General features: G+C 40.5%; 1 protein-coding gene across 1 annotated transcript in view; it reads right to left on the minus strand.

Annotated features, from left to right (window-relative positions):
• LAMA1 (laminin subunit alpha 1) overlaps window positions 1–20,217 on the minus strand; it is a 100,705-nt gene extending 80,488 nt beyond the window's left edge. Inside the window, exon 1 of the mRNA XM_064656504.1 lies at window positions 20,109–20,217. Within this exon, the coding sequence (XP_064512574.1) occupies window positions 20,109–20,202 (94 nt within the window). The 5' untranslated portion in view covers window positions 20,203–20,217. The remainder of the gene's footprint in view (window positions 1–20,108) is intronic.
• Between the last annotated feature and the right edge of the window lie 3,721 nt (window positions 20,218–23,938).

The raw sequence follows: 23,938 nt of genomic DNA on the forward strand, positions 1-23,938 counted from the left end.
ATTACATAAAATCTTCCTTATTCAGTATTCATTACTGTTCTTGCAGGGGTCTATCAACCTGTTTTCAAGAGCTATCCATTCATTCCCAGATCATTCACTACCTTCACTCACGTTACAGAGTAGCCCTGCCATTTCTTTCCAGGATCATTTGTTACAGTGACATAAGTTATCTCCAATAAACTTTGGTACACGGAGTCATGCCAAAGGAAGAGCAAAGATATCTCATGATGAGTTTTCTGGGTCCCACAGAGATAAGAAGAAAGCACACTTTAATCCAAGTGAGTTGCACTGGAGTTTGGCCCCAGAATCCAAATAAAGAGTTTGTTAGCTTTATTCTGCAAGGTACTGCATCTCTTCAAATCCTAGTTGATTATGTTCACCTCTGAGTCTCTTTAACCCAATTACACATTAGGCGAACTGCAAAGGTGCAGCCACCTTTGCAGCAGGGAAGATTGAGAATAATGTAGAAGATGATTTATTTAGAAACAATAAGCATCTGCAATAAAAAATTGGAAAAAAGGCAAATTGCAAATAAATGAGTTGCATCTTTAAAGAACTTTGCTCCTCTTCAGTCTTTTAAGAAAATTTAGGCACTCGGAGTTTGGAGATCAAAAGCTCTTAGATGCTCCTCTGCCAATGTCCATTCAACCTCTGTCTACCCCACCCTGAAAAAAAAAAAAACCACCAAACATCTGGTAATATATATTTTTATTGCTTCGAGGAAGAGGTAGGTATGATAAAGATGAGCAACCACAGAATCAGTCAATTAAATGAGCCTTTTACAGATAACAGGTGACTGTGGTCACATCCTGCTATAAAATCCAAGTGGCTGTAACAGACATAAAACTCCAGCAGAAGATCCCATGTTTCTTTAAACTGAACTTTTGGCAAATTATATTTGCACTCTTGAAGACATCACAGAATCACAAAATCATTTAGGTTGGAAAGGTCCTCTGAGATCATCAAGTCCAACCTTTGATGGATCACCGCCTTGTCAATTAGACCATGGCACTAAGTGCCATGTCCAGTCATTTCTTGAACAGCTCCAGAAGCAATGACTCTACCACTTCCCTGGGCAGTCCATTTCAATGTTTAACAACTCTTCCTGTGATGAAATTACTCCAAATATCCAACTCAGACCACCCTGGCGCTGCTTCAGGTTATGCCCTCTCATCCTGTCGCTAGTTATCTGGGAGAAGAGGCCGACCCCCCCCTTGCTACAACCTTCTTTCAGGTAGTTGTAGAGAGTGATAAGGTCTCCCCTACTTTTCTCCAGGCTAAAAAACCTCAGCTCCCTCAGCCACTCCTCATAGGACTTACTCTCTAGACCCTTCATTTATGTAACTTTTACAGTTGTCTATCTAAAGTATAGCACAAATGATTGATTGAATTGGATTTATCAAATTATTCTCACTAGAAAGGAAGGCAAGTGCTACATATAAAACCATCACTGTTTTACTGCTGAACTTTCAGGTTCCATTATCACACTAGATGACTGAAGTTTTGAACCAGCCTTGAGAGATGGCAACAGCCACATGGATCTATATAGAATTCAGCAGCAGACTTCTCAGCTCGCTAATCAAGTTTGATTGACTATATTCTATTTGTAAAAATACCTTGCAACCAACTTTGCACTTAAGTATTTGCTACTTCGTGTTTCCACCAATGGGGCCCATCTCTGTTTGGGCATTTCAGTTCAGCATTTTGCAAGAGACTGTAGTGGTCCTGAGAAAAGCTGGAAGAATTTTTAAATCCAGCTCATTGACTTCTAACTGCTAGCCAGCTCTTTTCATGGTAAGGTGAACTCTTTAACTCGATTTTGTTCCCACCTACTCTGCTGCTCATTTGCCCCAGAGATTCACATATCTCCCAATGCCAGAAACTGAAGTGTATAGATGCTAATTTGACCTTGAGAAAGAATAGCAACTGGTTCGCTACAGCTCAGCGCGAAAGCCAAGCACGTTTTAATTAGATGTTCAGGCAAGTTGCTATATTTTGTAAGGCCTTAGTTTTAGACAGGCCTTAAAAAACTACTGACTAAAACTCAGTAGAGGAGAACTGAAAAGCTGAGTTGGTCAGAATTGTGAGAATTGTCAGAATTATGTCATTCAGAGTTTTCCTACAGGAAAGGCAAAACAGCCCAAGCTCAGAAAAAGCAGAGGGAATCACGTCCATAATAAGGTGATCTGCAATATGGATATGGCAGAATTTGTCACATTCACATTCCACAATGTTCATTTCTTCAAGAAATGCCAGTAAGGAATAATTCAAAGGCTGGATGGATTTGTTGTATGCATAGCTCAGCAGGCAGACCTTATGGTGAAGGACATCACATTAATATCTCACCAAACATCAGGGAAAAGGTTTGTTCATAATGAAGCCAGGTGTAATGTATTTGGATGATGAACAGGTGGTCAGCATGCAGTATGCCAGGGAAAAGGAAGATGGGCAAAGAGCTTTAAGGTAGATGAGGCAGTCAACTTCTATTTTATGGGCTTCAATATGCCTATTGACTCCAATTCTTCAGAATGAATGGGGACAGTTGGAGCAGGCAGCTTACTGGGGCAGATTCAAAGTGCTGACAATTCACATAAGTCATCATGGATTGATACACATCAGTGCCTAAGTAAAGGATGGCTGTAGCCAGGACAGCTATCTTTCTATTGTTAAGTTAATGGTCGATCATACCACTTGCACTTCTTTAGGAATTATTCTACTTTAAATCAGGTTCTACAGACGTCCTCAAAAGCTCCTCACTGCAGATGTAAGTACCATCATCTTTTGCCTGGAGACTCAATTTATTTCTTTGTGGGTTTGTAAGTTTTTACTTTGTTACAGATACAGACCACCAAGCACCCCTGAAGTTTTCACCAAGAAGCATTTCAAGGATTAGGGACATCTCCAGGGTTCTGGCAACTCCAGCTGTGACCAGTGCATATCTGTTGCCTCATTCTGGATACACCTGATGTACTGCACAGGAACAGAGCAATTCCTTAGTACTTATGCAGTGGGTCTGACATACCCTGGACTTGACCATTTTCTCTAGCTCCGATATCCTGTCCATGTACAGCAGCATCCATGCACTCCAAAGACATTAGACTTACTCTCCATGCTCAACCCACAGCACATACACATCACTAATGCAAATATGGAAACCATATGCACTTGAGTGCCATTTATTTTTTCTCTTCCCTATATTGAAGAATTCACAGTTTAGGACCTTTGGCTGCATTCTGTACAGCTAGATTTGAATGAAACCCAAATTCCATTTTCTGATTAATGATTTTTTCACTTAGGAAATTAATAGTATTTCATCACTGTTCTGTTTTGGGTAGAAGAGAAGTGGATTTGTGCATTTTGGTAAAATCCATGCATTACCTGTGTTTTTGACCATGTTTGACTGTATGGATTCTCAAAATGTGACAGAGGTTGAAAATACTTTTCACAGATGGCATGTAGAAAAAGGGATACAGTCCCCAGAATAACAATCTTCCTAGCAGAGGCATAGCTGATTAAAATAATTTCTTTTACAAACACAGTTGTAAAAACAGAAGGATGCATGTAAGAGTTCTGCTTTACACAGGCTTCACTATATCAGCACATATGTTTAATAAGCACAATAAAGATAATCATAGAATCATAGAATCGATTGGGTTGGAAAAGACCTCCGAGATCATCGAGTCCAACCCTTGGTCCAAATCCAGTCCATTTACTAGATCATGGCACTCAGTGCCACGTCCAATCTGCGTTTAAAAATCTCCAGGGATGGTGAATCCACCACCTCTCTGGGCAGCCCATTCCAATGCCTAATTACTCTCTCTGTAAAGAATTTTCTCCTGATATCCAACTTAAATTTCCCGTGGCGGAGCTTAAGCCCATGCCCCCTTGTCCTATTGCTGAGTGCCTGAGAGAAGAGACCAACTCCCACCTGGCTAGAACTTCCCTTCAGGTAGTTATAGACGGTGATGAGGTCACCTCTGAGCCTCCTCTTCTCCAGGCTAAACAACCCCAGCTCCCTCAGCCTCTCCCCATAGGACTTATGCTCCAGTCCCTTCACCAGCCTTGTTGCTCTTCTCTGGACCCGCTCCAGCACCTCAATATCCTTTCTGAACTGAGGGGCCCAGAACTGAACACAATACTCAAGGTGTGGCCTCACCAACGCAGAGTACAGGGGAAGATCACTTCCCTGCTCCTGCTGGCCACGCTATTTTTGATACAGGACAAGATCCCATTGGCCTTCTTGGCCACCTGGGCACACTGTTGGCTCATGTTGAGCTTCCTGTCAATTAGTACCCCCAGGTCCCTTTTGTAATATCTTTACAGAAACACTACATGTAAGACAGCTTCCTCCTGAACCCAGATTCACTGATCTGTCTGATATTCCTTAGAAGCTGAATAAATTATAGAGGTGTTTTTTGTTTTTTTGGAGTTTGCTTTTTTAAAGAAGACAAAAACTGACGGGAAATGAACACGAGATACATGAAGTAAGCCACGAACTCAGTCCAGAATGTGATGTTTTCTGGATTGTTCATCAGTGTATACAATGAAGACTCCAAATCAGACTTCAGTGACCAACTCTGAGACATTCAGCAATGCAACAGCCTGATTTCAAGTATTTTGGCTTTTTAGTGCTGAGCATAACAAAGCAGTAATCTGCAAGTGAACAAAGTAGATCTGACTTAAAAAACAAAGAGCTGATGTGTGCAGTAACAGTGAGCTTTTTATTGTGTCATTTCTCAGAACACAGAAATACTTGAAGGGGTCTTATCTCATTTGCAAGTTTGCATTTTTTAAAAATGTTAAGGCAATCAGTAGTTCATAACAAGCAGGCAGTGCTGAAGTTTGCTCACAAGCAATTGATTCCCCATTTACTGAAAACATTTACAGAGGACACAGTGATAGTTGTTCAGAATAGTTTGATGCACTTCAGGAAAACAGAAAGGACTAAGGACAAAATGTAATAAAATGTCACATTATTAGAATGTATAAAATATGTAATACTATTACACTGCAGAAGTTGAGATTACATTCTTTATAACATTCTCGGGAAGTTTTCAATAGCACAGACTTGTTTTAGTTGTTCTGTCTTATTCAAGTTTTAGATTAAATGAGTTCACTAAATGAAAGCCCTGCAACTATCAGGCTTGGGTTCAGATTCCTAGCCTGCTCAACAGATTTACCCTCATTATATTTTACTAGCAACATTCCCTAGCTTAACCTTTTCTATACACTTTCATCAGAATCCTATCCCATCATCACATCAAATATCTAGGCTGATTTCTTTCAAACGAATGGGCTGAAATTGCTAACTTCTAACTGTGGGAATTAAGGCACTAATTCCCTGTTCTTAAGAGTCAGCAAGAAATATGAGGTATAACACTCAACCTGCCTTATAATCCACTTTGTGGAGACTTTGCCTAAAACTGTGTTAGCTGCAGCACTAACCCATTTGAAAAGCTGAAAACTTCACCACAACTTACACAATGGGCTGATGTAGCAAGCCACTAGTTCGAATTTATTTTGAAAGATGATCACTCCTTTTTCTGTAGCTCTCCGAAGAGGAAAATTTCTACTAGCACAACACCGAGTTCACAGGAACTAAGGGGTACGCTGGGGAGTCTTTAGCAAAATCTCTGCGAACTATAATTTGCAATGTTTAGATTAAATTACTTCAGATTAAGAAGAAGCCTCTACCATGACTATCTTCTACTAAAACCGGTTCTGTTTCTTCTCATACTGTAGAGCAAAGCTGACTAATGTGTCACAGAAATACAGCTGGTGAAGATTACATTTATTTAATTCAATCATGTTTCAGTGTAAGAACATACTAAATTTGTCTATTCTTAAGAGCTTCCAGTGATGGATATTCCTCAACCTCTCCGACAAGTCTACTCGGGTGCTTTATCACTTTAAAAGCTACAAGTTTTCAGTCTTCTTTGCTGCATTCATGATCTGCCATGATCTTGATTACAGCTTTCGTTTACCCAAAAGGCTTTTATCACACACCCTTTTCTAAACCAGATAAATAACCCTCTCAATCTTTCCACAGTCAATTTTTTAAACTTATCCTTCTGAATTATTGGCAGTTTGCATTTCTCCAACAGTGTGGCTCCTCAGACCTCAGCAGCACCAGCTAGAGTAGAATTTCTTAAATTCTCCACAGTTTTGTTAACACACACGAAAATAAGTTTTGCGTTTTTTTGAAACATACTACAGTTCACTCTGCATTGCACACTAAGGTAAGTAAAAGATCCTTGTCTGCTGTACTGCAGACTGGTCAGTGATGAAAGAGAAGTATACTCCCCATCAGACCCTGGGATGAGCTCAGGTTATCTGTAAAACAGATTACTTGGCAGTCATTTGCTGAATACTCAAACACTTGCTTTCAGAACAATCAGCTATTTTACAGCTGTGATTCAGTCAAGCTTTTGCAAACTACACTTAAAACAATCCAAGTGAACCACCAAAAAGAAAAAAAAAAAAAAAAAAAAGGACAACGAGAAAAAAAGCACATTACAAAAGTAATGTTACCAAAAATATTCTACTTGAACCCTGCAAGCTGTTAGAGCACAAACAAGCTACAGAGGATGAAACCTTGCCCTTCTTCTAAATGGCAAAGGCTTCTCTGCCAAACATTTTCTGTAGTTGCTTATGTGCATTCAGCATTATTAATAAGAGCCTTAATGTAGACAGGGTACTGCAGCAAAAGCCTATCGCCTACTGTGGTCTGCCTTGGGCTAGATTATGTGCTAGTTAGCATTCAGTGCTCAGAAATGTACTGAAGAGAAGTATAACACTACAAATTAATAAAGTTAACAAAGTAAAAGTTATAACACAAATTAATAAAATTCTGTCAAATTCAGACTGCAAACACAAAAGGCAAAAGTTTATTCATTCAAGAATGAATACCAGCTGTACTATTCTCCCACGACTAGTTCCCTCCATTTAGTTTGTGAAGGTTAAAGAGCAAGTGTCTGGCATAACTTGCATGTCTTCCTCAAAATTCCCAACACCAGCGCATGGCCAGGTTGATGGCTCCGATGTAACAGAATTTGAACAAGGCTAAAAGTGTTTTTTCGTTTCCAAAACAGGGCAGAAAACCTGAACCCTAATAAATTTTTAAATTTCAAAGCATGTGAAGCGTGCTATAAATATAAGGCAATGGAAAACTAAGGTAAAGAAAGAGTAAGAAAAGCATTGTGTCCTAATTAAGCGTTATTGCAAGATGCTAAATTTCCCAATATGTAGTATTGGGATCAGGAGTATCAGGAACACGAATTAAAATAAGGGAATTATCAAAGTCGCTGAAAAGTTTGTGACAAAGTTGTCTGTAACAAATAAATCCCAGACTTCCAGATTAAACGTTTAGAACGTGGAAAGCTAACTAATACATCTGCAGAAGAAACTGAAACTTGTCCTCTCAGTTACTCAGTAACTAATGTTTACTTACACAAAGTACTGAGGTTTTTAATACCACAGATGGGTTAGATACTAGTTTAGGCCGAATACTAACACTAAAAATATCTGTTAGACTATAAAGCTAAATGTTAACAAGTCAGCTGGTGCAAGCTTCACAATGCCCCATCTTCCAGTCCATCGCATGCTCAGCTTGAAAACACAGATGTAGATCACACATAGACTGTGTCACAGCACATGTACTTAAATTACAAGTAGAGAGGATAAGGATGCAAAGACATGGGTCAGGGTGCAAATGCTTAACACTGAAGGAGTTAGAGCTTTTCAGCCCCATCCAGAGATTCCTACAAATGAGTTACCTTGTTCCTTAAAGGAGTGCATATCATCTTTGACAGCCTGAGAATAGAAAACACTGGCAAACACAATAGGTTTAATAGCTTACACACCAGCCCTTAATGTGGTATCTAGTATTATGCCTTGGTACTTTCATAAATTTTAGGGATCTAAGGCAAAAAAACATTAAGTTCCTAGCATAAATGAGTTCTACCACAGAAATGTTTAATACCTTCAATATTAGCAGTAACTTGCTGCTTATTTCAATCAGAACAAACTAAGGAGTAGAAGAAAGAAAACTAGCTTTCATGCTAGTTTTCAGCATCAGACAGAACAACTTAATAGACAAGATGGGTAATTTGTGAGTACTCTGTCATTCATTTTCAAAGTATAATCAATATTTCTTCTGTCAAGTCATGTCTTGCAAGTATTGATTTTTTTTTTTTAATGCTGCTGGCCTGTTCAAGAATCTGCCCAGAAATTGCCACAGCATTTACGCCAAAGCAAAAGAGCCAGAAGTTGACAGACGGGCAGGCTGCCAAGGAACAACAAACCTGCCAGACCATGAAATTAGTTCTTTCTTGTTCACCCAAAAGCTTTTTCCACTTGTTGAGGAGTCTACATCATTGTGCTTGTTGGTTTGGGGGTCGTTCGTTCTTTTAGCATTACAATGGCTTTTTCTTAAGTCATCGTTTAGGAACGATCTTCACTCAAACCTGAAGCAAATACAGGCCACAGCTATTAAATACTTCAGTGTCTTGTCAGTTTTGCTTACGTGCTGCTTAAGGCACAATATTAGCTTGGAGCAACATGACAGTAGTACTGGCAATGTGACTGGCACGTCAGCCTAAGGACTTCAGTCACTAGTCACTTATGGTATGTCCCAAAATCAACAAAACCAAATATTTTTGTTCTTATTGATGTTGGACCTAGAGTAGACTTCCCCCACCACCACGTTTTACTATGACTCCTTCAATAAATAATATCTCCCCCTCAACTTCTTTCCTATCACCAGTTTTCTAGCTGAGGCAATAGTCCTACCTGTAAATGAAAATCCTGTTCGGCTTAATCCCAATTAAATTTGCATACATAAATGTGCAGGTTTCGAGTTCACACCTAATCATTTATTATAACAGACAAGAAGTTATGACCCAAGTATCTGTTAGCTCTCTTCTGAATCTAAATTTCTATTTATCACTTGTGAAATCTAAGAGATCTGAGCTTGAGAATAATTTTAAAGGTTTAGTGGTCCCGGACACTTTGGTACTGTGACTCAGTATCACAACCAAACAAAATATTACTACTTCTTTTCCCGTTAAACATTAAGAAGGTTAAAACACTTATAAATACCCTTGAGTCAGCTGGCATGACCTTGTGATCATGAACAAAGTAACTGTACTACAAAGGAATTTTGAAATATATATTTTTACTTAGTGCATTTAAGTGTTATTCAGTAGCTTTCACTTTCCTAATTTCGAAAAAGTTTATTTTTATTTCACTTTCTTAATACGAATGCATTATCCTAACATTAGAAAATGCAGCTGCTTTAGATGGAGTTAAATGTCTGTTTAAATTAAGTGGAATTTGTCTATTACTGAACAAAAGCTATTTCAAGTTAAAGAGCTTTTGGCACCTCAGTACTACCAGCTCTCCTGTTTTCAGACACGGAAGAAAAATGTTTTCATTCCAGCAGGCACAAAGCCATTATCAGGGCACATACAGCCCTGTATCACTGCCAGATCTTCCCGGGTAGAAGGGAACACATTTCCTCCAGCTTGAATGGAGCTGAAAGGATTTGCAACTGTGTAACCCTGAAGACATGCAAAACTTGGTCACTCCCTTATCTCTACTGACAAGATTTAGCAATCTCTGATTTAAAAGGTTAATTGGGAAAAACCTCTAGGATTTCTTTATTTCAATTGTAACCAACTGTTCAACATACTATAGAGGTGGCTTTCTGCTCTTTGCAAGAAGTAAAATACTTTTTTTTTCTAGGCATTTTACTCTAGGCAACAAAGTAAAATTGCACATCACCATGCCTTGTTTACTTACATCTGCTGCTCTCCAGGCACACAGTTTAACAAATGTGCAGGGCACAAATTGTAACTATTTAAAAACATTAATACCAAGTCAACTGTTGCACATTTTCTATGATGCAAATGCTCAGCATTTGCAAATTCTTACTATTTTACAGTAAATGCCTTCCTGAAATTCCAAGGCATTTGTGTGTCACACATGAAAAATCCCTGAAAAAGTGTAATTTTTAGCACACAAAAACAAATGCAGAAGGGGAATACTTCTAAACGTTCTCTTCTGTATTGCCATCAATGCACAAGAACTCAGCCAGCCACATGGAATTTTAATCAAATGTTCTGAAAGTATTTTGCCTTTGGCCTGAAAACAAGAATTATGCATTTCAGCCCAAAGCACAATTTTTGAGGAAAATTCTAACAGGCAGAGTTCAAGTAGTTTAATTTAAAATTCAGCAATGGTACAGTGACACTAAAAAATAGCAAGGCATAGTTGGATCCTGCCTAAAACACTCCAAACATTTTTTTGCTGATTTTTGTGGGAAATGTAGCAAAAATGTAGGCAGAGCTGCAGAGAGGGCAACTTACTTCCCATTGTCCTTAAGAACAGAAAGGATAAGGAGGGCTGCTCAAATTTTAAAGAGAGATTGTATCTTCAGTTGCTGCTCTGTGGTATACCAGAAGGGTTTTTCCTCATTGGGGCAAACATCCTGAACTTTGCCCTGCCACTGTACCACCAAAAAGCCCCTTCTTACCCTCTTTTCCTATCATTCCTGTAAGATTTTCGGCCTACCAGAGACATCCACACTTGGGCTGCCATGGTAGCCCAGTAATATCCATAGTAAAAAGAGCTGAACATCACCATGGCAATCTCTGACCCATGCCAAGATACACACTGGATACAGCTGTCCACTAGCAGTCATAATTTGTACCTACTGCTTCATTGCTGTCTTTAGGTCACATCCTACAACTCATGACTACACAGATCTATTGTCCTTATGCAATTCATTTTGATGCTCCTTGCCCAGTCACATACATCTCTTTCTCACCACCTGCAAAGGGCAGCCTCCTCCACCTCACAGAAAACCTGCCCTGTACTTTGCAGAATCATTTCTTCAATTAGAAATGTCCCCATTACAATATTATCAAATATGCACAAAACTAAGCTGTCCCTAGTGTGACCACTCCCAAGTGGTCATCCAAAGAGGGACTCTGCATTTGCTGCATGCCTTTAGCAATGGTAAAGGCTCTGGAGGACACTGGCAGACACTGTGAAACTACTTCAATGAAGATAAGTCCTTTTCAGCTCTATCCCAGTTTATTCCTGTAAGTTTTAGCTTAAAATTCATGTTAAATGTCTAAAAACAATTTCAGTAACAAGCTCACATTTCTGCATTAGCAAAAAATGTATGGTTTTTAAAACTCTCATCAAGTCTTAGTGATATTTATAGCTAATATCCAAAAATAAACCTAAAACATATCCAGTTCTAGTAAAAAAAAAAAAAATCATGGAGACACATAGCAGCTTTGCTTTCTATTTGAAAAAAAATTTTCTCTTAATGCTGTAATGAGATATATTACCACAAAAAAGCAAATTGAACCACTTGGGCAAGTAAAAAAAGACATACCAAACCAACGCATTAGTTAGCAACAAAGGAAGGAATGAGTAACTCTCCATAGATGTAAGTTCACAGCAATTCCCCCAAAGTCAGTGAAGTTCATTTGATCCTTCATTTTCCCATCAAAATTTTTATCTCTTCAGCATATTTTAAAGGGTGTTGTCTACTAGAAGTCACTGAGCGCACATTTTAGAGACTATAAACTAAAGTAAGTAAAAGGAATCCTAGAAATTTCAACAGCATATATTTCACAACCCTAATTTAAACCAGGGTTTCCACATATCTTGACAATTCAAAGAACCTTCACTTCAAACTTCTGTTATCTAGCCCTTCTCAGCCAATAAAGTAGAAACAACCTAATCATCAGAGGCATTAGCACACAGTTACAAGCCTTTTCTGCCCTCCCCTCTTACAACAGTGCAAGATACAACAAGAAGGCAGCACTGTAAAGAAGGGTAAAATATATGGTGTGCCATGCAGAATAAAAAACCCCACACATTAGCTATTCGTGCATTTGAATGAAAACTAGACAAGAAAAACCAGTGGACTATGTTCAGAGTTTTATCAGTAGTGAAGCACCTTGAGGAGCTGGATTTCTCACTTCTGTAAAGGAACAGTTAGAAACAGGGAAGGTGGAATTTGATTAACTGTTTTTTCAAGCACAGGCCTACTGCCTGTGCTAGACTCTCATCAATTCACTCAGTCTAGATACTCTCAGATGGATCTGGAATAACCCTGAGGAATCAGCGAAGACTGGCCAGGCTCCACTCCATCCAGCTGACAGCAGCTCTGTCTGGGTAGGGAGCATCTGAGGAACACCAGGTACAGCCAGGCTCCCCAGCCTGCTATCCTCCCAGGCACTCAGCCCACCCAGCACCTCGTGCCCTGGCTGCAAAGCTCACTCTGCCAGCATCCATATAAACAGTGAGGGACAAGCTGGATCCCTGCTCCAGTGCTCCATGGAAGGGCTGTACTTGAGCACAATTAAGCAACACTGGATGTGTCTGTTGCGACCAGGTTTTTTTCCTCTCCTTCCCACACAAACATTTCTTTGCACATATATTTGAGTTTTGTGACAGAAGGCAAAATGCCACCTGTGCTTTCAAAAAACTGAATAAAAACTGTCAATACTAATCTAAATGAGCATCAGTGCTAGCTCCAATTTGCGTTTACGCTCAATGGCTAAATTCCAGGGTTTATTACAGTCAGCAAGACTTGTGTCACTGATTTGCAAAGAGCTACGATTTTGCTATTAAAATCTTCTTGCTTCATGAGGTCTACAAGAAAAAGTAATAATCCAATAATCAAATAAAGACTATAGAAGTTAGTTCTTTCAAATTACCTATACCTATAGATTCTGTACTGTCCCCTTGGATTTTCAGCAAATTAAAGCTTATAAAAATAGAATAAAAGAGGCAGCAGGCATGGGCCTATCTTCAAGGTCGTTTTGGTGCAAAACAGCAACAAAAATACAGGCACAGCCAAGAGGAAAATCAAGTTTCCACTTCGAGAAGACCATTTCTTAAGAAGCTTTTTAACATTTAATCTCATGCGGGAATCAAGAGGGGGGCTGGATCTCACAGAACAATAAATGAGCTCACAGAAAGGAATTGCATTATTCTTACAAAACAACTTTTAAATCTGAAACTTTAATCTAAAAGAATTGGTTAGGGAATATCTCTGACAGAGTTGTTACTGTATCAAATGACAGTTAAAAAAAAAAATCAAAAGCTAGCAATTCGAAGATGATAAAACAGAAGGAATTGATTGCTAAAGGCTGAAATCTACTCAGCCTACACAAAGCAGCAGTGGGATCTTCATAGCCTTGCCTGGTAAAAATCCCAGAGAGAACAAGACAAGCCACATCAGTCCATCAACTCACATTAGTTGCCACTTTACACAGCCTGCAAACTTGAACCACTTGTGGAAAGGGCAGTGGATGAAAGTGACTGCCATGAATCCTGCCTCCCTTCCAATGACTCTCAAAGCTCACACGGCCATTACAGGAGAGAGATTTCCCAGGGATATTAAAACAAACCCCAAAACAAACAAAAAAAACCACCCCAAACCCCAAGACACAAAACACGAAACCCCCCCCCCAGATAAACCAGGTTTTCAGGTAAAACCAAAGAATCTAAATTATTTGCATCTACACTTATTTGCAACTACCATACTGAATGGTATTTTACAGTCTTACACTTCTGTGCTTCTGAATTTTCAGACTGTTATTGTAAAATAAGTCTGACTTTTCCTGTAAAATTGATATGTATATATAGTTTTTAATACCAAAAAATGTGCACAAAATAATTACATTTCAGGGCAAAAGCAGTTCCCCCCCCCTCTAAAAAGACAGAATGATTGAGAAATCATTAAAATCCTTAAATAGCAGAAGTAACTAAAAAAAAGTGAACACAGATATGCCTGACCTTTTTTTGCTCTGATCCACAAGCAAATGAAGCACTCACCTCAAATCTCAAAAGCCAGAGTTGTACCCATATCCTAGTGCCCAAAGGCCCTGTACACAGCCTCTGAGATACCACTTAAGTACTTAAAAGCATAAATACCCGGGAAATTTGGCTGATGTGCTCCTAAGGTTTATGCCAACTAACAAATCCAAACTCCAGCAAGCTGACCTAACCAATTTCGTCTTGCAAAACTTTTCCAACACACGATTCCTCATTTTGGTCAGGAAGAGATGTCCGCAGGACAGAAAAAAAGTAGGTGAAGGCAGCAAACCCCACCAGGAGATCCTTTGTGAGACTGATGCAAATACCAACAATGATCAACCCACACTGATAGCCCTGAACTTCTAGAGATGCATTTTTTAAGCCCTCAGGGAATAGAGAAAAATATTTACGACAGACAAACATTTTTTTATCTAAATCTTCAGTCTACTTAGAATGCTTTCATGGGATTTTTCTGTTACATACCTTTGTACTCTGACAAAAAAGAAAATAGTCTGTGGCTTTTTAGTGATTTCTCGCATAATAAGTGAAGGAAAAAATAAAGCAAATTTTAAATTTAGGACTCTAATCAATGCCAAGCACAACATTTTCCCCAAAGAATATCCAAGATGTTCCTCACAGACCACCAGAAAAAAAGGATGTTTCTCACAGTTCTTTCTTTCTCTCTCCCAACCTCAAGTCAGGCCTCAATCAGCAAAATTTGCCCCAGATGAGATTACTTTTTACAGTACTCCTTTTACACTACCAATTCCTTTTAATAGGATCAAGCCTCGTTTCTATTTAATAAAAGTTTAAAAATATATTTTTTATCATGAATTTAGGGAACCTTATCATTTTAACACAATGGTACCCACAAAGTTAACATTCCTGAGGACATGCAATGTGGCCTCTGTTTGTGGTGACATCATAAACAGATCATCTAAAATTGACTTTGTTCTATACGGTACTCTAAAAAATTCCAATACACTATGGCTTTAACAACCAAACAGAAAACAAAAAGTCCAGAGCTCCAGAATTACACCTCCTCTTCTACAGAGTGTTGCTGGGGTGTACCAAGTCCTGTAGCCCAACAGAGAGCGAGCTGCTGCAGCTCCATGTTGCCAGGTCCAGTCAGTAGTAAAGCTGAGCATGTATCCCTAGCCACTCACTCTGCTGGCTGGTGTAACTTGATGTTTGCTGGCAATTGCACACTGATACACAGACCCAACACAAAACGGACACAGTCTGGACTCTCCAGCCACAGGCACCCGGGATGCGCAGGCCCCTGTAACTTGTGGTGCTCTCCCCAATGGCTGGCACTTACATCTCATGCACACAGCAGAGAACACAACTGTTTTTCCCTCACCCAAAAGACACAGAGCTTAATAAAAAGACAGATGTGATACATCATTACAGGACACATACTGATGAAGCACAGGGCATGGAGCGACATGTAGGCTGACTTGCGATCTGTTTAGAGACAATTGGCCACCTTTAGCATCTTTCACCTCTCCTCACCACCCCTCACACTTCTTTCCTAAATCACCTTGATACCCTCCCCGTCTTTGGCCCTTCCTTTACCCATCCCAAAGTAAGCCTTGTGCAATCCCAAAATGTTCTTTCCCTGCATCCCATGAGTCCCATCCCTGCAGACTGCCACCACCCCCACCCCATAAGCTCTGATGGTTGTCACGGGACAAATCTGGCAGGGGTTCCTTTCTCTGGGTTTGTTATTGCTGTTGCCCCACCTTGTTCCCCTGTGTTCCTTTGTGCATGGACATGAGACTTCTCACATATTTTAACAAGTTAGATAAGAGTGTGGACAGTTAATAAGCACTTTGTGGCCCTGAAGACATAAGGGGTGGGTATATAGGTTCACTGTAACCAAGATTTCCAACCCAGGGAAAATGCAGGACCTTAAGCCAAGTATACCATTCTGCCCAATTTTGCCAAAAATTAAGGCTTGCACCTTACCACAATGTTAAGTCATTTCACCTCAGACTTCCATCAAATTTTTAGTTCATTGGTCTCCTACCTCACACTGCAAGTATTAAACAGCACCACTTTAAGTTTTCGACAAGTCTCAAGGGACTTTAGGTTTCTTTTAGTGTTCTCTTATCAGGAAACGATATTCACATCTTTCATAGAAGAAAAGTTAAAGGGAAGTATTTAAAAATAAAGACAAACTTTCCAGGGTATAGAAACTTTTCCATTTCTCACATCACTTAACTCTTTGTTGCAAATACTGGGGAAAAAATGGTATTTAAGACTGATGGAACCAAGGTCTATTCAAGCCATTAGCACACACGAACCCACGATGCAGTATGGTGAAGTACTGGTATTTTCTTCCTCTTATACAGAAAGCATTTGGGAGTACAACATGCAGCTCATCTTGAAAGTCTAAGGAAACTTACTTCAAAGTCTTATGGGCATCCAAGTGCATCCTGGAAGTCTGGCTCTCAGTTTTAAAAGTGTCAGATGAAACTATAACAGTGCACAAAAGACCTTTGAATGGATGAGGTTGTAGTGAGGCAACTAAGAGTGTAAGATCCACTTATCTAGGCTTGTAGACTAACAGCCAGATCTACAAAAACCCAAACTCCTGTCAAATTATGTCACTCCTGCAATTAAAGCACATTACCTCTAAGATAAAACTCACCATCCTGAATAAGGCACCAAAGAGTTCTTCACTAAGTGGGATGCACAGCCATCCAGATCAGTGGTGCCAGGCTTGAGAAAACAAGCCAACAACAACAACAAACCCAGCAGACACTGATACAATAAAAAGGAGTTTTGCTACTGAATTTGGATACCTGATTGTTGTTTGAAGCAAGTGAATAAAAGAGAGGAAGGTCTGCAATTGTATTCTCTTTCCATTTTGAGCACCCTCGTGATAAAACTACAGCATCAGCTTTTTTTCCTTGCCCATTTTCCTTCCACACCCATTAAACTTGTCTTCTTAGCTGTACAGTAGCTCAGTTTCAAACAGAAGTCTGGAGAGATTTCATACACTCTTCCTCTCCTGCATAGCTTATTACAGCAACTTGACAATACAGAACTCCATTCAGAAGTTGGAGATGTGGGTTAAAACCACCTCAAACTAAGGCAATTAATATAAATCTGCCACTTCCTGAGAAAGTGTTTTAACAATATGATTTATAAGCAAGCCATATAACTTATGTTTCAGCAAAAAAACGTGGTTGCTGACCATAATGTCATAATTTGTGTATTAGTCATAGCCTAAGAATACTTACTAAACCAGATTCTCCAAGCAAGGCAGGTCTGAAACCCAAGTAACTGACAGGCATGCAAAATACCTGTGGTTCAGCTCTGCCCAGTGGAGCACCTTCCTGGGCCCATTCAATTCCCTGATCATCAGCACTTATCCAAAACCCCAGGCAGGAACAATAGAGCAGGTTACTTCAACGCGCCAGCTTCCAAAAACTTGAGGTGAGATGCAGCTGAGGAAATATTTAGTCTACAAGTATAGCCTTAAAAGTTACCATTACCACACATTTACAGTAGCAGGATTTTGTTTTAATTATAGAAGTCACCTGACAGTGGCAGAATCAAATTTATGAAATATAGACAATAGTGTTCAAAATCATTAACTGATTTTCCTTTCTGCTTTGTAGAAGTGTATCATTTAACTCCAGTCTATTAAAGAATGCATTCCAGCAGAGCAAAGCTGCTACAATGAACCTCTAAAATGGCTATTTGCTTCTGAGGTTGTAAAGTAACTCTACCATATCTGAACACTAGTGATACACACTTCATGAAGAGTTGCTCCTAAAAATACAAACCCAGCTTTTCAACATGATGGAGAAACTTTAAGAAAACACCTATAATTAAAATACCAACTAAGTTTTATAGTTATGTAGATATTAATCTTTAGGCTGAAAGATCCAATCATTAACTTTCAAATTTGTTCAGTGCAATGAATTTAATATTGTGTGTTTCTCTTTCTTAGACTGGACTTCAAGAACTTTCTGACAGACCCCTGCAGCCATGGTATGCACCAGTTTCTTCATGTGTTGCCAGGACAGCAGCAGAATTGAACAGAAAAATCAATAAACGTTTTGAGTTCTAGCACAGCACTCTCCATGGGCATGTCAAGATACTTTTTCCCCAAAGTTCTCCAATGCTATTGACAACGGCTTGAGAAATCTTTCCAGCCTCACTTCAACCTGTATTTTCACATCATCACAATGCTTACAAAGTTTGAGCTTCAGTTATTTACTTTCTACAAAAGCAACATGGCCATTCTAATCTGCATCGCATTCTTCACATTGTTTTAGGATCAGTTATCTTGAATTCTGGTTTTTGTAAGGCAATTCTCCACCAGGGGGGTTGATACTCACAGCTTCCTCAGGAGGATCTGTGCTCCCATGCTGAGAAAAAAAAAGTTTTATCAACTTAATCTTGTAGAAAGAATGGTCTCCTGACCTGATCTTTCAACTAGAAAAATATAATTATGCATCTAAATATCCCCAGGAGGTTTGGCTCTGAAGCAATCAAATATATTGGTAGCTTCGATGACTGATATAAAACATATGCATTTTATCCAGATGTCTATAACAATGTGAGCTGCTATATAAAAGCTGGAATATCAGCTATTTGCAAAAGCCAAAGATTGTTGCATATTACTGCAATGAGATCACTGCAAAGTTCTATGAAAGAAAGGTATGGACTCTTGTCACCTGTATTTGACTAGCTTCAGGAAAATTCCTACCTTTTTAAACTGGATGCTAACATCCATATTCAAATTGGAGTTAAGACTGAATTAAGGTTATTTGGTGTGTGTAAGATGGTACCTTACAAAAAACTTGAAAAGTAAATTTTGTATCACATTGTCTGGATTTTCATTTGTTTCTAAGACTGAATTTTCATAACCAAGGTGAAGTGCATTTATTTACAAGCTGAAACATACGGATTCGAAAATTCACTTGGGCTTGATTTTGTCCTCCTTACCTAGATGCTTTGCATACATAATTACATTAATAAACACTCTCTTTTACTGCAGCCTGTAAACATCCAGATGCTAGTCTTCCACACTATGTATATTTCAAACACCACACTTCACCATAAAGAAAGCCAAGTCATCCATCTGCACAACATATGCCTTCCAACCATTTTCCATTCACGTTTTTTTGTTTTTTTCTAATAGAGACCTAATGCGGCTGAGACTTCGTGTGCAGGGAGATGGGATCGCCAGAAATTCTGCTGTGGACCCCAAAGGGGTCTCACGCCAAAGGTGAGAGCGCCTGGTGCCTACCAGAGCTTCCCATCACAACCCAGCACGGCGCAGAGTCAACTACTGTTAACCCAGCAACAGAGCGAGCCGATGTGCCGGTAACTCCGGTCTCATCAAGAAAACCCAAACTACAGCCCTTCAAACAAAGAAGGTGCGTGTGATGAAGTTATTCGCAGAGGAAGAGCTCGCCGCGGAGCGTTCCCGTGTCCCGGCCGCAGCGCACCGGCCAGCCCACGTGCAAGGCGGAAAAAAAAAAAAGAGAACTTTCATAAATTATCTTCATTACATCTTCATGCTACCTCTGTCTCATGCCCGGAAAGTGGCTTAGATCCCGCCTCACTCCTTATAACAGAGCTTAATCTAGTTTACATCAGCGACAGCATCTCTCGGGGCTGCCGGCTCCCCTTCCTTCCCCAGCTCGGGACCCCCGGGACTGCGGCCCCTGCCCGGCTCCGACCCCGTCTTCCGCCGGGACACAGGCTGGCTTGGGGCTCCCCCGGGCCGCCGCAGCCCTCCCCCATGCCCCAGGAGGGTCGCCCCCTCCCCCGGGTTTCTGCCGCTCCGCAGCGTCTCCCGGCTCCCACAAAGGGAGTGGGCGGCCCTGGAGGCGGCCGGGCGGAGTGGCCCCCGCCGCCGAGGGAGGAGAAAGGGCTCCAGGAAAGTGGGGGAGGGCAGCTGCAAAACGTGGAGATGGGGGAGAACAGGGATAAAGGAGATAGGGGAGGCCGTCGGGAAGAGTGCGGCAACGAGGCGGGCGGCACTGCCGGACCCCCAGCCCACCTCCCACCGCGGGGCTCCCCTTGCAGCCCAAGACGGCCCCCGCACTGGCTCTGCCCCGGGGGGCGGAGGGCACTCCGTCGGGGCTCCCCCAGCCCTGCGGGGGCGAAACTCTGCCCTGGGACGTGGCGGGCGGCTGCAGACAAACCCCGCAGGCACTGCATTGCACTGCGCGGTGCACACCCCCGCACCCCGAGAGCCGCGCACCCCCGCCGCCGCCCCGCTCTGAGCTCACCTCGGGGCTGGCCCTGCCCCGGCACCCACAGCAGCGAGGCCGCCACCAGCAGTGCCCGCAGCAGGAGCAGCCGCCGCCCGCTGCTGCTGCCCATCGCTGCCGCCGGAGGAACCCTGCCCATCCCGCCGAGCCAGCCCGCCTTATATCCTCCCCCACCGCCCCCAGCCCGCCCCGCCCCGCACCACCGGGGGCTCGCTCACACACACACCCTTCCCATACACGCAGCCCACACGGTCAGGGTGCCCCGCGCCCCGCACCGCAAGTGTCCGTCCTCGCAAAACCGGCCCCGAAGCACTTGTAGCCTCGGCTGCGCGTTGCGAGAGATGCGTGGGGTGCGACGACCCCGAGTCCCGCGAGTAAAAAGTTCTGGAAAGCTGTAGTTACTGAACTGGAACTTTTTGCAAGGAGAGGGAGAAGGGAAAGGTGAGTATGCAAAATAACAAGGTAAATGTGTGGGGAGTGAGGAAGCATTGCTATTCTAATTTAATGTACAAATTTCCTGTACGGCTGATATTTTCGCGTGTTAACAAAAATAAAATAAAATAAAGGAATTTAAAAATTATCTGTTGCGGCTTTCCTTGTAAAATTTTCATCCCCTTTGAAACTTCACTCCCGTGCTGATATTTTTCAAGCCCCTGTTCCACATAAAGACAGTAAATCAGCTATGTTTGTAAATGAAATGAGTTCTCAGTTGCTAAACTATGAGGTTCATTAGTTCTCGTCCTGTAGGAAACTTTTGCAGCTTTTTAATGATCAGCTACCTCACGAAACTAGCATAAAACACAGCAAAAAATTTGTAGAGATTCTTCAAGATGGACACATTTATTCAATGTTTCAGGAAAGTTCGTCCCCCTTAGGCTTTATTGCTGTAAGGTTTGTCGGGTGGCAGAGCTCATATCTGCAATACTCCTTAATGATTTTTTTGAGTAAGTTGCAGCAATGAACATTTTCCCGAGAAAAGAACTGTATGCCAAAATTGGTTGAGGTGGCAGAATTTTAGTCAAAAGATACATCCCTCAAATGCAAATCCCCTCTGACAATGCATGCTGCTTATTTTTTAGGAACACATGTTCCTCTGTAGGGTGTTGCATTAGAAACAATATTTTGAAATATAATCATTTGTATGTGTTGTGTGACTGGAGTTAGTCTACAAGTGCATTCTTCAAATTGTGAGCAGCTGTTTGCAGAATTCAGACTTCAGCTTGTTTGGCTGGAGTTTTTTAATTGATCAGGGTAAAGAAAGTCAGGAACATAATAGTTAATTTACATATGTTATACATAATAAAGCTATTTCTTATCATATAATTCAGAGTTATGAGTTATACTTAAGAAGCCATAGCAATGTTTATATTCAAAACAGACAAACAGAAAAAGATCTATGGGTCAAGGAGATATAAAATGAAAAATTTTTGCCATAAAACCTTATCAAAGGCCTTCAAGCCTTCAAATAAATAACACTCCACATCTGTCCCTTCCAAGAGATCCATTCTTTGCTCACACCAGGAACTTCTTAAATTTCAGGACAGGCAAGGAGGAGGAAAGCAAAACATCTGTGGAGAGAAAAGTCAACAAATTTCAAGAGCCAAAGTGTCGCTTGTTCTAAAATCATAGAGGTCAGGTTAAGGAGTCCTCTGTGCAGGATCATAAGTACCAGTTGGGAGCCAAGTACAAAGGAAAGAGGGAGCATCTGTGCAACATAAAATCCTACCAGTTTACAGCTTTATCATCAGTTTAACCATTTCTTCAAATAACAGCAAGCTCAGGAGTACTATCTTGTACCCATGCAATGATAAGTGGCAGTTTATTATTACATGCATTTATTCCATCAATTCCACAAGAGCTAGAGAATGTGTATTGAGATCCATCTCTGGACTTTGTCATCTAACTTGATCATATAGTTTAATGAAACATTTCTGTACAGTTTGTAAATGCAAAATACATGTACATTAACTTAGTCTGCAGGAGTACATCAGCACTGTTCAGTGTCCATTATAATCATTCCCTCAGAAAACTGACTTTTCTCAAATTTCATTTGAGTATGTACCTTCTTGGAGAGAGGATTACTGTGTTTTATATTGTTTCTTTTTCCACAGTTCATTGCTAGTATTACAAAATACCAGGCAATCAGAGTGATCCCCATTTCAAGATACAGCAATATTAATATAATTCTTTCTTAACATAGTTTTCTAATGAGCTTTGAATGATCATGACTATAGATGAGAATTTCAGCTTCATAAGCAAGTGTAACTTCACATTTACACTGAGCAAGTTCATCACGTATTATAAGTTGAAGATTAGAAATTTCTTAGTATTTGGCAAACTAACCAAATGAGAAAACGGAATGCTGTGGTACAGGTAAGACCACGAATGACTGAAGAAATGTGCACAAGAATTAAATAATTTTAAAGCACTGCACTTTTGTGCATGCTTATACATTTCCCAAAAACCATCTGCATAATCTGAAACTCTGAGTGCTACTGTGTCATATATGCATAACATAGGTAGTAGAACTAAAAATTCAAATAGTACAGGAGACATCTATATCATAAGAGAATTAAGTTGCTGCTGCTCCAACTTCACTTGAAAGAAAGACAGAGATTGCACAAACTTTAGGAGTGGTAATTTCTGAATGTCTCACACTTATTGGTCTTGATAATTAAAATGTACTACAAAATAAAACAAGCAAATAAACAAATTTGAAATGTAAGACAAAATCTGTGAATACACAGAAAATACTCAGAGATGTGGTTATAGGGAGCTTAAAGTCTTGTTCTCTCTCTCACTATCTTCATGAATTAGAATTGCCTGACAGAGTGTTTCAGTTGCAAAGGAGTAGAAAATCCTGATATTTAGGATGATGTAGGACAAAGTGAATATGTTAATTCAACCATCTGTGGATAAGAACCTATGGATAAAAACATTTCCGTTGTCAGAAACAGAGGTTTGGGAGAGTTCAAACCAGAGAAAACCCAAATACAGAGTCTGAATGGAACCACTCTGCTATCCTGCACCTAAGTAAACTCAAAGTGAACACCAAATATGTTTTTTCAGCTTTTGTCTGTGTTGCTGTGCTTAAAGCAGAGCTATTGTGTTAAAGGCAGGTTCCCTTCAGGCCCCTCAGGAGCATGAGGTCACCTCCTGACCCCAGAGGGCAGTGGGGCATTCATAGCTGTCAGCAGTGCTGTGCTTTTCCTCATCCATAGTGTTTAATAACTTGCATATTCCACCACCCCACCTTACCATCCATCCCACTCCCAATGATCCTTTCTCCTCAATGCATATAGGGGCATTTCTACGCTGTGAACACCACTGATGCACTAGCTGTTGGACTTGGGGTAGGGAATTTGGAATAGTTTCCAGAAGGAGGTACAGTGTTATAACCAGCTGATAAACCCTCCCAGAACTACATCTAATGGCTAAATAAGGCTTTTATCTGTAGCTGTACTGTACAACAAAGGGTTTCTAATTTTTAGCTAAGTTTTTTTGGGGCTTTTTGCACACATTTGTTATCCATTCTACCTCTCTGCCTCATTATCTCATAAGCACCATCCAAGTGTTCTGAAGAAGCATTCTGGAAATAATTATCACTTGTAATCAAAGGAAAACACAGTACAGTAAACTGCCTGTCTGCCATTAATATAAACATTCGGTCACTACTAAAAGCTGGTTTAGATAACTCTTCATCTGTTGTCCAGAACCCTTCAAGTATTTTTCTGCCTCTCTCAAGAGAAGTACATCCAGAAGTTAATAAATCTGAGCTGTAACAGACTAAAGAGAGGAGTAAATTCAAAGCAAAAGGCCCTTCACAGCACACCCTGCCCACAACTTCC

This window comes from Pseudopipra pipra, chromosome 1 (assembly GCF_036250125.1).
Source record: "Pseudopipra pipra isolate bDixPip1 chromosome 1, bDixPip1.hap1, whole genome shotgun sequence".
NCBI lineage: Eukaryota > Metazoa > Chordata > Aves > Passeriformes > Pipridae > Pseudopipra > Pseudopipra pipra.